General features: G+C 43.6%; 1 protein-coding gene across 1 annotated transcript in view; it reads right to left on the reverse strand.

The window, feature by feature from the left end:
- LPIN3 (lipin 3) overlaps positions 1 to 16,790 on the reverse strand; it is an 87,065-nt gene that overhangs the window by 17,687 nt on the left and 52,588 nt on the right. The window contains exons 15-18 of the mRNA XM_082272056.1: positions 15,969 to 16,117; positions 13,020 to 13,106; positions 9,354 to 9,506; positions 1,158 to 1,269 (exon numbers count right to left, since the gene is read on the reverse strand). Of these exons, the coding sequence (XP_082128182.1) occupies positions 1,158 to 1,269; positions 9,354 to 9,506; positions 13,020 to 13,106; positions 15,969 to 16,117 (501 nt within the window). The remainder of the gene's footprint in view (positions 1 to 1,157; positions 1,270 to 9,353; positions 9,507 to 13,019; positions 13,107 to 15,968; positions 16,118 to 16,790) is intronic.

Genomic DNA, 16,790 nt, shown 5'->3' on the forward strand with positions numbered 1-16,790 from the left:
AACTCAACTGCCTGCAAATGACTGTAAACGACCCTGTGTACATGGACAGATAAGATAACAGAGGAGGGTTCAGGGGCTTCTGAAAAAAACGCCCAACTGCTCCTAAACGGCCGTTTACAAGTTGCAGTGTACATGGACCCTAATAGTGTAAATTTGCTGTCCCCTCAAAATAACTCAACACAGCCATTAGTGTCTAAACTGCTGGCAACAAAAGTGAGCACACCCCTAAGTGAAAATGTCCAAATTGGACCCAAAGTGTCAAGTTGCAGGAAAGATGTATTGATTCCCCCATCAACACTGACTGTGTGGAATACCTCCCGCAGCATTACTGTGTTCTCCTGGTAGGGGGGTATGGGGAGCCATCTCTGCAGGAAGAATACAGTGATTATTGCTAGCAGCTATAGATGCTGGCAATAATCGCATTAAAAACTCTAACAAGTTGGTTGCACCCAAGTCAATCAATGTATCGACTTGGGCACATTCAGGCTGCCCACAGATGGTTAGAATCTTAAGGCCCGTACACACGATACGAAAATCGGAAAGGAAAATTTCGTCCGACGAACGATCTGACGATTTTCAGATTGTTAGTATGGTGCTTTCGACAGCCGATTACGGATTTTCAGACGACAAAAATTGGATGTGCAGGCTATAAAATTTTTATCGTACGTTAACAGAACGTCCGATTTTCATTTAATTAGTACAGTTTTCGTCCGAAAAAAATCGTAAGAGCAAGACTAGGCATGCTCAGAAACGAAAGAACACAAAACAAAACAATTCAACACATGACATCACTTCTGAAGTTGAATTCTGTCGTACAAGAATTTTCGTATGAAAATAACCTCTTCACTTTCCACATCAGACTAGCATGCAACAAAAAACGGACGACAGATCGTTCGATAATCTGATCGTGTGTACGAGGCTTTAGCCAGTCCCTGCTGAACCGGCCGAGATTTGAACCATCTATGGCCAGCTTTACTCTGTACACATAGATTTCTCCCATTGTACGCAAAAGCCTGCTGTAGGCCACCTATAATTCCCAATCATGCCGTAAATGCAGACTTTGAGGTTCAACAAACAATTAAACGCAGCCAATGTGCAATCACCTTTACTGCCTACTGTAAACTTTTAATTCTCCACCCTGGCTACTTTATACTTACATTGGGCCTATTGCCAAAGGCAGCATGAAAAGGACTGGGGTCAGGAAAGAGCTGGCAGATGTCAGAGAGACAAGCAATCTTAAATTGCTCTGGAGTCTTTTCTACAACTTCCCTGCAAGAGAGAAAAATCAGATACAGAAGATTTTTTTTTCCCTCTATACAATAATAAAAGCATGTGTAAATTTCACAGTTCCCTAAACAGGACTCTTTTTTAAGGAAAAAAATGAGCCTATGTAAAAATGACAGGAGGGATCTAACTAGTTGCTAAAGGGACCCCTCCATTTTTTTTTTTATAAATATCTATTTGCATCTTCATAGAGATGATCTGTGATCATGTAATCAATACCCCCCAGTTGTGGAGTACCCTTTGCAGCATTATGCAGAGCATTCTATGGGACATAGCCGACTCCACACAAAGGTCTAGATTTTATGAATGAAATGAAAAATGCAGGCACAGTGTATGGTAAACACAGAGGAGTCCAGTGGAGAGTGAATAGTGATACGCACGCTAAATAGGCCTTCTGAGACTGACGTATTAAGAGACATAGTAAACAGCATTGATGATCAGTTAGCCCCCATTCACATTGACTGCGGCTTTGAAATCGTGCACCTGAAATCACACGACTTCAAAGCCTCATCTTAGTGTGACTTCGGGTGCAACTTTTAAGACATCATGCACAGATGTCTACTCAAGTTGCACCCGAAATCGCCAAAAGTAGTGCAGCATGTACTACTCTTTCAATCAATGTGGCACCGCAAAGTTGGCATTGCACTGATTTGAACAGTGCGATTGCTGGCAATAGAATGCGACTTTTCATGGGATTTGTCAAATCGTATGGCAAGTCGCTCCAATGTGAACGGGGGCTGAAAGTCAGTGTGAGCTCAGTTTGTGCTTTGCTATTGATGCTCAATACAAGTCAGTGTAACCACATGATAAGCACTAGGCAAACACATGCTGAACACCTCTTGAACACATCTAAAACACATGAGAAGGCAAGACCTAAACCTGAAAGAAAGGAAAATAGGAATGAGTTTTGACCTAAAAATACCTTTTTTTGGAGTACAGTACAGTACAGGACTTGTATTCATAGACCATGGGTTACATGAGCCTACCTTAAGGGGATTGAACACTGGTAAAAGACTTATGGTGTGAATACATGATTAGAATATCGCCCGATCATTCGACCACCGACTTTTGAAAAAGTATTTGTTGGTCGAAAACGTTGCCAACATACACGGTCCGAATATCGCCCGACCGTTGCCCGCCGACCATCGAAACAGTGTTCGTCGGTCGAAAACGTTGCCAAGAACGTATACAGATTTAAACTGAATGACCTCAACACCAACGTATAGAATATCGTTCTTTCGCAAACAAGACGACATAATTTTTCGGGTTTTTCAAGCGGTATTTTTTGTTCACAATATCGATATCGCTCATTGATGGCTGGACATTAACGAGTAGAATATCGGCTGATCGCTTGCTGAATGGAAATTTTCGGCCAATTTTCTTATCGTGTATTCCGACCATTACTAGGGCCAAACCTAGAGATCACCCATATAACCCTAATTGGCAAGAAAAGGGGAATATACCTTCAGTATGAAGGGACATGTAAGGCACCATACTAATGACACACATCAAAGTAAATAAAACAATGAAATTATGAAATCACCTTTACAATATTTTGGTGGGTAACAACATCACCCCTGGATAAAATCCTTTTATACTTTTGCACCCATATAAACCTATTTACTCCAAAAAACACTCAGAAAATAGCTTAAAGCACCTTGTGGCCAAAGCTTGTATCAGTTGAGGCTTGAACATCCACCTAGTAGAACTTGGAGAACATGTGAACACAGGACAAGATGGCGGCCTTGCAAATTTGGAAAGCAGATGTTTGATGCTGAAAAGCCCAAGAGAAACAAATATCATTGGTGAAATGGGCTTTAATAGGGAAAGGATGAGTAGCCTGATCCACTTGGCAATGGTGGAGAGGGAAGCTGGATGCCCTGCTAGGGCCCACAGGCAGGACACGGATGGACTAAGTCTTCAGAACAGAGGCTGTGGCTGCCTGATAGACTCTGACAGCCCTGACACATCTAGGCAGTGTAGGGAAAATTTCTTGTCATGTTTTGGGTCACGACAAAGGGAGGGGAGAACAATGTCCTTATTGAGGTGGAAAAAAAGACCACCTTAGTTAGGATTAGGAATGTAGGTTTTAGAGCCGGTTCACACTGATGCGGCTGCGGCGATCGCATGTAATGTCGGAGCGCACTGCTCCTTCATTACATGCGATCGGCTGTGCGGTGTGAGTTTAGCCATACACTTTGTATGGCTAAATTCGCACTGCATCCGCAGCAAAGAGGCACAGGACCCTTTTTTGCAGCCGCATCAGGATCGGATCGCACAGCGGTTCACACTTGTGCGATCCGATCCTGTGCGAACTGCAAGATCGCACTGCGATATGCGATCAAACTGGGGGTGTCGTTAAGATTACATTGACACCCCCAGTGTATCGCATATGGCAGTGTGAACTGCCAGGGGTGCGTTTGCGATGCGGGAACAGGCCGCGAATTCGCAGTCTTCCCGCATCGCATAAGTGTGACCCGGGGCTGAGTCTCAAAACCACTTTTTTCTTGTGTAAAATAAGAAAGGGCACTGTATGGGAATGAGCTACCAACCCAGAAACACCCCTGACAGATGCAATGGCTACTAGGAAGACAACATTACAAGTGACGTCTACCAATGGAATAGCTCTAATTGGTTCAAAAGGAGATCTTTAAAAGAGAAGTGTGGGGTTATTTGCCCCCCATTTATACTTACCTAGGTGGATTCAGCATCGGTCTGGCGCGTCTATACTGAAAACCGAGCGATCAAACACCGCCGATCGCTTGGTTCTGACAGCCCCCCGAGCAGAGAGCTGCTAACTGTCAGTCAGCAGCTCTCTGCTCTGCCCACTCCTCACTCATTGGAGCTCTGGGCTGTGGAAGGGCGGGGAGCAGCTGGCTCAGGCTCTCAGTGGCTCGCTGAGAGGCTGAGCCGGGCGTCGGTCCAGGCACCTGGTGGTTGCCGACTCGTGGTCGTGACGACGCGGTGCCTGAACCGACTTTGTGACGTCAGCAGAGAGCGGACTTCAGCCCACTCTCTGCTAAAAACAGTTCACAAGAGTGCAGAACAAACCGCACTCCTGTAATCCATAGAAGATGTACAGCCAAAGGAGCACAAGGCTGTACATCTCCTTTAAAGTACAAAGAGCACCAGGCTGAGATCCCAAGGAGACGTAGGAAGTTAAATCTGGAAATTTATATGAGTAACTCCCTTAAAAAAAAAGTCCTGATTAGGGGTTACGAGGCAATAGGTTCCTGAAATAAAATGGCTAAGGAAGAAACCTGTCCCTTAAGGTACTCAATGCTGGTTAATACCAAACAAAGAGTATTCCCTGTGACTCAGCTTCCTGCCTTTGCACTAAGTAAAGTAAGCCTTCCATGTGAAAATGTACAGTAAATCTTATAGGAGTGTGATTCACTTTGAGCTCTGAGTAAGGTGGGAAGAAGAGAGTCAGAAATACCCCTATCCTTTAGCACTTGGGTCTCAACAGCCATGCCAATAAATACAGCAAGGGTTTATTCCACACTGTTGAGAAGCAGGATGGAATAGGGGGGCTTGGGTATGTCTGTGTACCATGCCCTTCTGGGCAAAATTGGTGCAATAAGAATCACCAGAACCCCTTTCTCCGCTATCTTGCACAACAGTTCTTTCTTGGAGGGAAGGCAAAAACCAGTTTGAATGGAGTCCAAGAAATTACTAGAGCCTCTACTGTGATGGCAAGTGGATCCCTGGTCTTGGCTACAAATATTTTCAGCTTGTTATTGAAGATCAAGGCCAGGATGTCCACATCTGGTTTTCCCATGCTTTGACAGGGATATGAAAGATTTTGGGGTTCAGAGACCACTTCCCTGGGTTTAGGTGGGGTTAGGAAGTCCGTCTGCTAATTGGCCACTTCAGGAATGTGGATGGCTAAGAGAGCTAGAATGTGAGCTTCCACCTAGAAGAGCATGAGACTGGTTTCTTCTATGGCAGATTTTCTTCTGACACCCCCTTGATGGTTTATGCAGGCCACTACTGTAGCATTGCACAGTGTTTTAGAGACACTCTTACGACTCTACAGAATGTTGACGGGAAGTTTCGACTCCTGTCAGAACCATGTTCCCTGGACAGTGAGTTATAAACTCTGCCCCAGCTTGTGAGGCTCACATCCGTCACTATCTTCCAGGGAATGTGAAGGAAAGACTTTCCTAACTCCAGGGCAGGATTTGAGATCCCCCATTTTAAGGAAGAGCTTTGTCTGATTAGACAGAAGCATTGGACGATCCAGGGATTGGCATGCGACGCTTCATCAGTATGTTGGATTGAAGAGGTCTGGAGTGAAGATGGGCGAATGGGAACTGCCTGGGAAAGAGGCTACCACCAAGCCCAGAACCCAGAAGCAAACTGGGGGGTGCAGTTTGGACCTGAGGGTCCTCTTGTGGGATCTTAGGGAAGAAACTTTCTCCCAAGGAAGGAAAATGAAAGGTCATTGAATCTGCCTTATTTTGGTCTGAAGCTGGCAGACTGAAAAGTTAAAGTGAAGAGGGGCAGAGATAGAAACTCTAGTTTATACACCCTTGAAATGACAGATGAAATGACAGGCCTGGGAATTTTCAGATCCAACTTAAATGCCAACAGCTGTCCCCCCCCACTTCATAGAGTTGGTGGGTCCTTTCATTGTGAAGAGGGCTTCTAGACAGGCTTGGTGGATTTAGGAGCCCAGGCCTTGCAACAAAAACAGGTGCTATGTCTTGGTTTGAAAGTTGACACCCGGGGAAGTGTAAAGGTCCCTTTAGCTGAGCAGAAGCAGTAGCTGTAGGAGTATGAGACTTGGGCTTTTTCTTGTACAGCAAGTCAATTCCTTAATGAATTTATCAAGGGATTCCACAAATTGGCATTCACCATCAAAACACATGCATTGAAGACAATTTTACAAGCAGGTTCTGCAGACCAAGCTTTTATCCACAAAATCCAGTGCATATGCACAGAGATAAGAGGCACTCTAAATGAGTTGGTAATTTATAATCTCCAGACTGCCCACTCAAAACAACAAGGCTGAGAGCATAATTTCTCAAAGGTTTTTTTCCATTTATCTTGTCCAGTTAGCAATAGCCTGGCAAAAAGACATGGCAACAATAGCTAGCTGCAAGGCAAGACCTGCAAGGGAAAAGAAGGCCTTGAAGAGGGCTTCCAGGTGCCTAGCAACATAATCCTTAAAAATATCCTCATATGGGAAGTGTAAGGTGTTTATTGAAAACTGAAATGCAAAAAGTGTAAGGTGTTTATTGAAAACTGAAATGCAAAAAGCTAAGGAGTGAGAATTCTTTCAGAATTGGGCCAGTCCTCATAAAATGCACAGTTTGTGTGTGTATTGGAAAGGTTTTTCTTGACTTAGCCAGTTTCTTGGTGCCTTGGGGGCTCGCTTAGGCTACAGAAAGAAAAGTGCTGCTATACAAAGACTAGTGCACACTGCGTAGCCTGCATCTAACGCATGGTCTATGAATACAAGTCCTGTGTCCTGTACTGATAACTATATTGGTCTCTGAGATTTACAGAAGATCTTGCACCTAAATAGCAAGGTCCACTATTTATTGTGCCTCTTTCCTGAAACGCGGTAAAAAACACCCGTGGAGGAAAAATATATACACTCACCATTCACCTGACTTTTGCCATGGTGCCCAGGCAAGGGTGTTGTCATCCTGCTTCTGGCAAGATCCTGGGGTATGTTGAGTAGCCAAATCTCAATGAGAAGACAATCATGTATTGTGCTGCAGCATCTTCTCCTGAGGTTTGACGTACTCTCCATTCTCACAGATCTTACAGGAACAAGGATGACATCACAACTCACACTGTGGAACCTGGGAGAAAGGCCAGTATAATATCTAATTTATTTTCCCCTAGTTTTATTTAGCGTTTCAGCCAGCAGAAGAGGAACCACAAAAAAAATAAAGTCAATCCCCAGTTAAAAAAGGGTTACAATTTCCAGAAGGTTTTTATTATTGCCTATAACTCCACAGATAGGATTTCCTTTAACTTAGTGTCCCATTGACACCTCTGTGGCAGCTGGACTAGCAATGAGGGACTGGGGTCACTAACGCGCTTTTCCACTGCATGGAACCGAATGGTTCGGCTCGCTTTTGTGCTTTTCCACTGCTGGTACCGCATGGTATGGTGTAGGAACGGTTCGGTACGGTACGGCGGCGCTTTTTCACTGCATGGAACCGAACGGTACAGCTCTCAAAAACAGTACCACCTCGATTGTGGTTCCAAGAGGTACCATACCCGGTACCATATCCCACAATCCTTTGCATGCAGTCACTACTAGCCACTGATTGGTCAGAGAATCCCACCCACCCCGTTGTTATCCCACCCACTTAACTTTAGTACTACTTTAGTGGAAAAGCAAACCATACCGTACCGTACCGAACCGTTCCAACAGAGTACCATGCGGTACCAGCAGTGGAAAAGCAAACCGGGCCAAGCAGGGCCGAGTAGAGCCAAGCCGGTACTTGCAGTGGAAAAGTGACAAGAAAACAGTCAGCAATGCAAATTTTAAAGGGCTTCAAACTTTTCCCCTCTGTACTAGCAATTGTGTTTTTGTTACTGACTCTGTCCCCATTGGAGACATTTAGGATCATTTTCTGAACCCTTTCAACAAAACAATAAGGGAGAAGTAATGTCCTTTAACATGCCAACTTCTCAGCGCTACGCATGAAGTAAACAGTTCTGGTTGGGAAATTGGCTTTTCAAGTCTTCTATTGAGAAGACAAGCAGCTAAACCAATTTTCTTGCCAGGGGCATTACAAACACTAACTTTTATTTCATGTTTGATAAATCAGCCACATAAGTAGATGTTAAATACAGTCAGCAAGGTCGTCTGGGAGTGGATGTCCTTGGTGTAAAACAGAATGGCCGCGTGCTCACGCCTTGACGCGTTTCGTCGGCACTGGACTTCTACTGAGGGTGTGACGCGTCAGGGCGTGAGCACGCGGCCATTCTGTTTTACACCAAGGACATCCCAGCGGATCCCCGGGTATAACGCCCATTGAGTCCGGGCAACATCGCGATCAGGTGGCTGGACCACCCGTACTGTGTGGCTCAGTGGGGACAACGTTTGCAGCGGGAGGACCGGGATTTGTGCCTTGGACATTTGTTCTGCTTAACTGCATCCGATACCATGTGAGTGTGATTTTAACCTTTTAATAAAGCCTTGTATGTACATATTACGCTATAGGTCCCTATTTGTCCCCCTTTATGTGAGAGGAGAGGAGGAAGTGCTGTTCATATCTCTACCGGTTGGAGTGGAGTCCGGAGGGGATCGCCATCTGGGAGTGGAAGATCATCTGTTGAACAAAGCGCTAGACCCTAGAGTGAAGGGTACGTGTTCACTCACAAGGGGGGGGGGAGCACAGTGGTGAGGTGAAGGATATGGTAGTTGCAGAGTGACCAGCAAAGAAGTCTTGTTTAACACTATATAACAAGTTTCCTATGCACCCAATCCTTCTTGTGACTTTACCCTGGGAGTACCATGGACTTATGAACTCTTTGGCTTTATAACATCCACTATTTTGCCATATACCCTCAACCTAGGTAGAGGTTGTTTTCTAGCGCTGCTAGTGTTTATGTTGGCTGTGGCTCTCATACGCACCTTTTTTATGTTATGACCTGTGTATAGCGGCTGCTCTATTGGGAATATTGGCATATGAGAATTTACATCTTGCGGATTTGCTAGTTGTATACGTTTGATCCTTTGAGCATTGCATCTACTTATGCGCTGAGTGGGTGGGATAAGGAATCATTGTTTCTTTCTTACTACTAGGATGTGCTTTGGGGTAGCAGGGGGTCTGCTATGTACTCAGGACAATGTCATTTGCACCTCCTTTCCTTTACAGGTTTTCTGGCTTTAATTTCAGCTTTTCATTTTCAGTCGGACAGAGGAGGGAAAACAAAGGAAATAAGGTAATTAGAACATAAGGTATCCTAATTTCTACATTTTGGGGTTTGGCGCTGCCTATTCTCGCTACATGTGACATAACAGATGACATTTTTTAAAGGTGCCAAATTGTGTAGTGAAGAAAACATGTTCTGGATAGCTCTCTGGACATACTTACCTATGAAGGGCTGTAAACAAGCTGCTCGGAGACAGCAGGAGGGGACCTGGTGGCAGAGTGTAGCCCCCTTCACTCACTCCTTGGAGGAAGGTCTTTGTGATATCAGCCAATCCCACTGAGCGGGCAGAACAGTAGATGAATTTGTAGTCATTCCTATGGGAGAAAACAGGTCATGGATTATCTAATAAAGAAAGAATGAAAACAGGCATGTATAAGATTTTTCTATTCAAATTTCTGCAAATTACAATAATTGTAAATGGTATTTATTTATTTTTTTAAAATAACAAACATGCCATACTTACCTGCTCTGTGCAATGGTTTTCCACAAAGTAGCCCCGAACCTCTCCTTCTGGAGCCCCCCTACCCACATTCTTGGCTCCTCCGCTTCTCCAAGTGGCCCCATAGAAACTAGTACTCATGTTGGCTCCATCCTGAGCCAGACTGTGTGCGTCTATAGATGCTCTCTCCTCACACGATTTGATTGACAACTGTAGGAGTCAATGGCTCCCGCTGCTGCCGAGCCTGCTGTGAGAAGAGAGAGAGCATAGAAGAGCTGCTGCATATGGGCCCAACGCTGGATCGAGATCGGCCTCAGGTAAGTGTTTAAGGGGGGCTGGGCGGAGCAACTATCGAAAGGTTTTTTTTACCTTAATGCAGAGAATGTATTATGGTTTGCCTTTATAACCAATTTAGGATTTGTCCCTGAAAAATGTTTAATCCCCAAAAGTTAGCTAAAATATGTGCCTAGAAATTTATTTAGGCAGTTGACATAAATAGGGGTCTAAGTCAGATGTGTAAAGACCCAAAATGGGGGTTCATGATTTCATTTATTGGGTACCTGGATAACAAAACATATCATCCGTATGTTGATTTCTGTATGTTGGCTAACTGACATGCAGGCCCCATTTTTTAAAAGTTTATGAGATGAGATAAAAGATAAACTTATTTGGTTCAGATGGTGTCTAACCTGTGTGGCGGCAACCAGGTGAGGAGTACAAAGACAAGTGTATCTTGCTTACAGTGAAGCATGGTGGTGGGAGTGTCATAGTTTGGGGCTGCATGAGTGCTGCCGGTACTGGGGAGCTACAGTTCATTGAGGGAACCATGAATGCCAACATGTACTGTGACATACTGAAGCAGAGCATGATCCCCTCCCTTTGGAGACTGCGCCACAAGGCAGTATTCCAACATAACGACCCCAAACACACCTCCAAGATGACCACTGCCTTGCAGTAAAGGTGATGGACTGGCTAAGCATGTCTCCAGACCTAAACCCTATTGAGCATCTGTGGGGCATCCTCATATAAGAAGGTGGAGGAGTGCCAGGGCTCTAGCATCCACAGGCTCCGTGGCGGCATCATGGAGGAGTGGGAGAGGACTTCATTGGCAACCTGTAATGCTCTGGTGAACTCCATGCCAAAGAGAGTTAAGGCAGTGCTGGCAAATATTGGCGGCCACACAAAATATTGACAATTTGGGCCCAATTTGGACATACAGTGCCTTGCGAAAGTATTCGGCCCCCTTGAACTTTTCGAACTTTTGCCACATTTCAGGCTTCAAACATAAAGATATAAAACTGTAATTTTTTGTGAAGAATCAACAACAAGTGGGACACAATCATTAAGTGGACAGAAATTTATTGGATATTTCAAACTTTTTTAACAAATAAAAAACTAAAAAATTGGGCATGCAAAATTATTCAGCCCCCTTAAGTTAATACTTTGTAGCGCCACCTTTTGCTGCGATTACAGCTGTAAGTCGCTTGGGGTATGCCTCTATCAGTTTTGCACATCAAGAGACTGAAATTTTTGCCCATTCCTCCTTGCAAAACAGCTCGAGCTCAGTGAGGTTGGATGGAGAGCATTTGTGAACAGCAGTTTTCAGTTCTTTCCACAGATTCTCGATTGGATTCAGGTCTGGACTTTGACTTGGCCATTCTAACACCTGGATATGTTTATTTGTGAACCATTCCATTGTAGATTTTGCTTTATGTTTTGGATCATTGTCTTGTTGGAAGACAAATCTCCATCCCAGTGTCAGGTCTTTTGCAGACTCCATCAGGTTTTCTTCCAGAATGGTCCTGTATTTGGCTCCATCCATCTTCCCATCAATTTTAACTATCTTCCCTGTCCCTGCTGAAGAAAAGCAGGCCCAAACCATGATGCTGCCACCACCATGTTTGACAGTGGGGATGGTGTGTTCAGGGTGATGAGCTGTGTTGCTTTTAAGCCAAACATAACGTTTTGCATTGTTGCCAAAAAGTTCGATTTTGGTTTCATCTGACCAGAGCACCTTCTTCCACATGTTTGGTGTGTCTCCCAGGTGGCTTGTGGAAAACTTTAAACGACACTTTTTATGGATATCTTTAAGATATGGCTTTCTTCTTGCCACTCTTCCATAAAGGCCAGATTTGTGCAGTATACGACTGATTGTTGTCCTATGGACAGAGTCTCCCACCTCAGCTGTAGATCTCTGCAGTTCATCCAGAGTGATCATGGGCCTCTTGGCTGCATCTCTGATCAGTCTTCCCCTTGTATGAGCTGAAAGTTTAGAGGGACGGCCAGGTCTTCGTAGATTTGCAGTGGTCTGATACTCCTTCCATTTCAATATTATCGCTTGCACAGTGCTCCTTGGGATGTTTAAAGCTTGGGAAATCTTTTTGTATCCAAATCCGGCTTTAAACTTCTCCACAACAGTATCTCGGATCTGCCTGGTGTATTCCTTGTTCTTCATGATGCTCTCTGCGGACCTCTGAGACTATCACAGTGCAGGTGCATTTATACGGAGACTTGATTACACACAGGTGGATTCTATTTATCATCATTAGTCATTTAGGTCAACATTGGATCATTCAGAGATCCTCACTGAACTTCTGGAGAGAGTTTGCTGCACTGAAAGTAAAGGGGCTGAATAATTTTGCACGCCCAATTTTTCAGTTTTTTATTTGTTAACATGGTTTGAAATATCCAATAAATTTCGTTCCACTTCATGATTGTGTCCCACTTGTTGTTGATTCTTCACAAAATATTACAGTTTTATATCTTTATGTTTGAAGCCTGAAATGTGGCAAAAGGTTGAAACGTTTTGGGGGGGGGGGGGTTGAATAATTTCGCAAGGCACTGTATTACCTTAGGGGTGTACTCACTTTTGTTTACAGCAGTTTAGACATTAATGGCTGTGTGTTGAGTTATTTTGAGGGGACAGCAAATTTACACTGTTATACAAGCTGTACAATCACTATATTATAGCAAAGTGTAATTTCTTCAGTGTTGTCACATGAAAAGACATAATAAAATATTTACCAAAATGTGAGGGGTGTACTTACTTTTATGAGATACTGTGTGTATATATATATATATATATATATATATACTTTTTAATTGAATATGCATAAATCTTACACCTGATGGATTAATCATCTTTTTTATTTTTATATAATTTTTTATATTTATTTTTATATTTTTTATAACCTATATATATATATATATTTTTTTTTTTTTCTTTATACTAGTATTTCTATATAGTTTATAAAAAAAAACCTGATGATGTTACCTTAAACAAACCAGACACTAATAAACATTAGGAAAGCTAAAGAAAGATGAATAATGTAAAATCCGGGTACAGGAGCAGTGGATGGAACGACAGTACTAGGACTATGATACTGACTTGTGAATGGCGTTATAGAGCTGAACAATCCCAGGCTGAGTCCAGTCTTTTCCCAGCTGCGGTAAAATGTGGCCGAGAGCATCTGACCTGAAGATAGAGAGATGTACGATGGATAAATATTTAATGGAAAACATGGAAATAATTTGGCCAAGCTGGTCATAAACAGAGAGAAATGTCAATATGATAGAAAATATTTTATGGTCTTCGTAACAGAGGACATTATATATGCTGGAAACTATCACAGATAAAGTTGGCATGCCATTGTTTGATGAAATGTTGGCCGGAGGCGTTGTCATGTGTTCAGTGTTAAGCGTGTATGGCCAAATCTGCTAATGTTTGACTTAAACAACTCGCCTGGGGCTTAACAGCTGTAATCTAAATAATACATAAACATTGTTGTTTATTTTCATTTGATGCTGAATCATGCGATTGCAATATTTGGGGACCCAATGCAAAAAAACATGCCTGTTCTCCAGATCTAGGATCTCACAGGATCTTTACCCACTATGTAAACAACCATGGCACTAAATATATTTCTAGAGTCATTCTTAGACTATATATAAGGATGCAACAGAAATGCATAGCTATGAAGGTCATACAAGTATGTTTGATTTACAAATAAAATAGGGACGTTTTGAGATGCTGTAAAAATTGGTCTGCTGACCCCACTTAAAAAAACTTGGCATGATGGCAATGGTCTACTTTTTGCAAGAGCCTGCAAAGTACAACGTCTAATGCCTCGTACACACGCAACGATTATCGGCCGACCGATCGTCCGACTTTTGTCCAGAGTGGTGTTTTGTTGGTTGGAATGTGCCTAGACTGCACACGAATTTTCTCGGCCAACAAAAATCTACTTCAGAAGTGATGTCATGTGCTGGTTTACTTTCCATGTGTTTTTTCTTCTCTGAGCATGCCCAGTCTTGCTCATCAGATTTTTGTCGGCCGAAATCTGTACTGACTGACGGAAAATCTGCCGTTGTGTTGGCGGCCAACAAAAATTTTGTAGCCTGCACACCAGATTTTATTCGGCCGAAAAGTCAGAGTTGGTTGTTGGAAGCATCATACTAACAAGCCGAAAATCGGCCGATCGGACGTTGGCCGAAAATTCCCGGCCAATAATCGATGCGTGTGTACGAGGCATAAGGCAACTCTTCTTACTTATATTTTTTGAGCCAATCTGCATCTTTAGGCAGAGATGAGCCCCTAGGTTTGGGGACAGACAGTAACTGAACCTAGTAAACAGTCTACTATGCATCAGTTATAGAATGAAAGTTATTTTGTCATCAACAGATTGATGCTGGCTGCTTCTTTTCAATTTTAACACGGATATTTCCCATTGTATGCATCAGTTATGAATGAACACAGTGAGTGAGTGCGTTCACTGTGTACATTTAGAAAAGGAAGGTGCCAATAAATTACATATTTACTAGCACCTTCCTCCACTCTCCATTTCTAAACATCGCCTGCAGCAGCCAGGGGGAGATGAGAGGAGAGAATCCAGCAGCACTGCGGGGGGGGGGGGGGGTGGAACACGGGGGGAAGCCCAGGTAATAGGGGGAATGGGCACACCCCCTGCGCTCGTCTATGCCGCCCGTGGTGGAAGGAAAGAAAATCGAGTTTATGCTGGCCATACACTCATAGTTTTTTTTTTTGTTCATTCAGTCAACGCAAAGGAGGTGGATGGAGGAATCCCATTACCAGGACAGTGGATGATGGCTGCAGCCAAAGATCGAAGAACATTTTCCAACAATTCCCTCAGGCAGAAGTCAATCAAACTGTTGGACGGGAATTGCCACACACTGAACAAAATCCATCCAGTACCTGCTGAGCTTAATTCATTTTGATCAGTGTATTGCCAGCTTGGAGGGAGCTAATGCTGGAGACTCCCTTTGAGTAATTGGACACAGCCGATCACATGGGTAAAAGAGCCACGTCATTGGATTTTTACCAAGATCGGGGGCGCGCTGTGTCCTAGGAACACGGTGCGGCCGCGATCGCCGTGCTGCGCGCCCCCGCAGGCCATTCTGGGGTCCTGTCATATGACGTCCTCCCAGAACGAGAGCCGCACCGCTCCGCCGTCATTTGACGGTGGGCGGACGGCAAGTGGTTAAAGTATATGTAAACCTTGACCTTATAAAAAAAAAAAAAAAACATTTAGTTTAGGATTGAAAGGCAAAGCATTTGTGTATATAGTAGATATTTAAAAAAAAAAAACATTATAAATACCTTTTTTTTTACTTCTTTATAAGTGATCACATTCCATCTGTTCTCAGCTGCATAAGAGCTGGGGTGGGAGAGAAACTGCACCACAATGATCATCCTAGTCCCTTGATGGAGAACCTTGGCACCCCAGATGTTTTGAAACTATATTTCCCATGATGCTCCTGCACTCTGCAGTGTGGTTGAGCATTATGGGAAATGTAGTTCCAAAACAGCTGGGGTGCCAAGGTTTGCCATCACTGTCCTAGTCAATAGCTGTGCAAGGGGGATGCATTAGGACAAGTCTGATCATTGGAGGAAAGCCGGCTGAAATCTCAGCACAGCCAGATAACTGACCACATTGTTCTCTCAAACCTAGTGTGGTCAGTTTTTAATAGGAAAGCAGCAGGAACACCAGGGATTTCACACAAAGGAATACAAAGTGAACAGGATACTTTTTCATATAAGTACATGGTACAGCAGGCACATATCGGGAATATAAAATGTTGGGTTGACATATTCTTCAATTACAGAGGAACCTAGTGGTCATTTCAATATCATGACATAATAAACTAGATATTCACAAGTAAAGACATGTTAGAGTACATGTGCATTCAGGTGATATTTATTTTGTATCTAGATGCTTAGCTTTGCAATTTCCTATGTCTGTTTGGCTTTAGGCTCTGATGGAAGAAATGTTGTGCAACTTTTTTTTGGTGTAAAAATCAACCATGAGAAGAATCTGACCTGGTCACTGTTCCATCGATGTCACTGATAATAACAAGGTCTGTACTATCCCACAGGTAGATCTCCGCTCGAGTGCGGCATGTGCCTTGAAATTTGGTGCAGACGCTGAATACAACTTCATTTGCTCCACGCTGTAAGTTCAGACTTCTCTGTATAGAGATAAATAATTCGGTAATAATAATAGTGCATCAGAAAGTGATGGAATAAGTAATAACAAGCAAACAGGTATTCCAACCCAACCCAAAAAGCAAACAGATATTCAAAACTACTTTTATTGCTGTCTGTGCCACCAGTGGAAAAATATCCAGTCACCAGGAGAAGTATTAAGGACAATGCCCTACAGGGACACAGACAACAATATAATCTTGACTGGAGGTGCCAAACCTGCTTTGCTCTGTCCAAAAAAAGTTTTTGATCATGTTGTACTTTGATGGGCTCATTGTCAACACAGCCCGTGCTTAGATGTGCCCATAATCCACATGTGTCTGCACATACTGCCTCCTACCATACCCTCCCCACTCCTCTCCTGCCCCTACTGCCCACTGCACTGTCCTATCCTTTCCACTCCTCTCCTGCACCCACTGCCCACTGTCATACCCTCCCCATTCCCCTCCCGCACATACTGCCTTCTATCATACCCTCCCCACTCCTCTCCTGCACCTACTACCCACTGTCCTATCCTTTCCACTCCTCTCCTGCACCCACTGCTCACTTTCATACCCTCCCCATTCCCCTCCTGCACATACTGCCTTCTATAATACCCTCCCCACTCCTCTCCAACACCCATTGCCCACTGTCATACCCTCCCCACTCCTCTCCTAC

The sequence above is a fragment of the Pelophylax lessonae genome (assembly GCF_965119305.1).
Source record: "Pelophylax lessonae genome assembly, chromosome: 11".
In the NCBI taxonomy this organism is placed as follows: domain Eukaryota; kingdom Metazoa; phylum Chordata; class Amphibia; order Anura; family Ranidae; genus Pelophylax; species Pelophylax lessonae.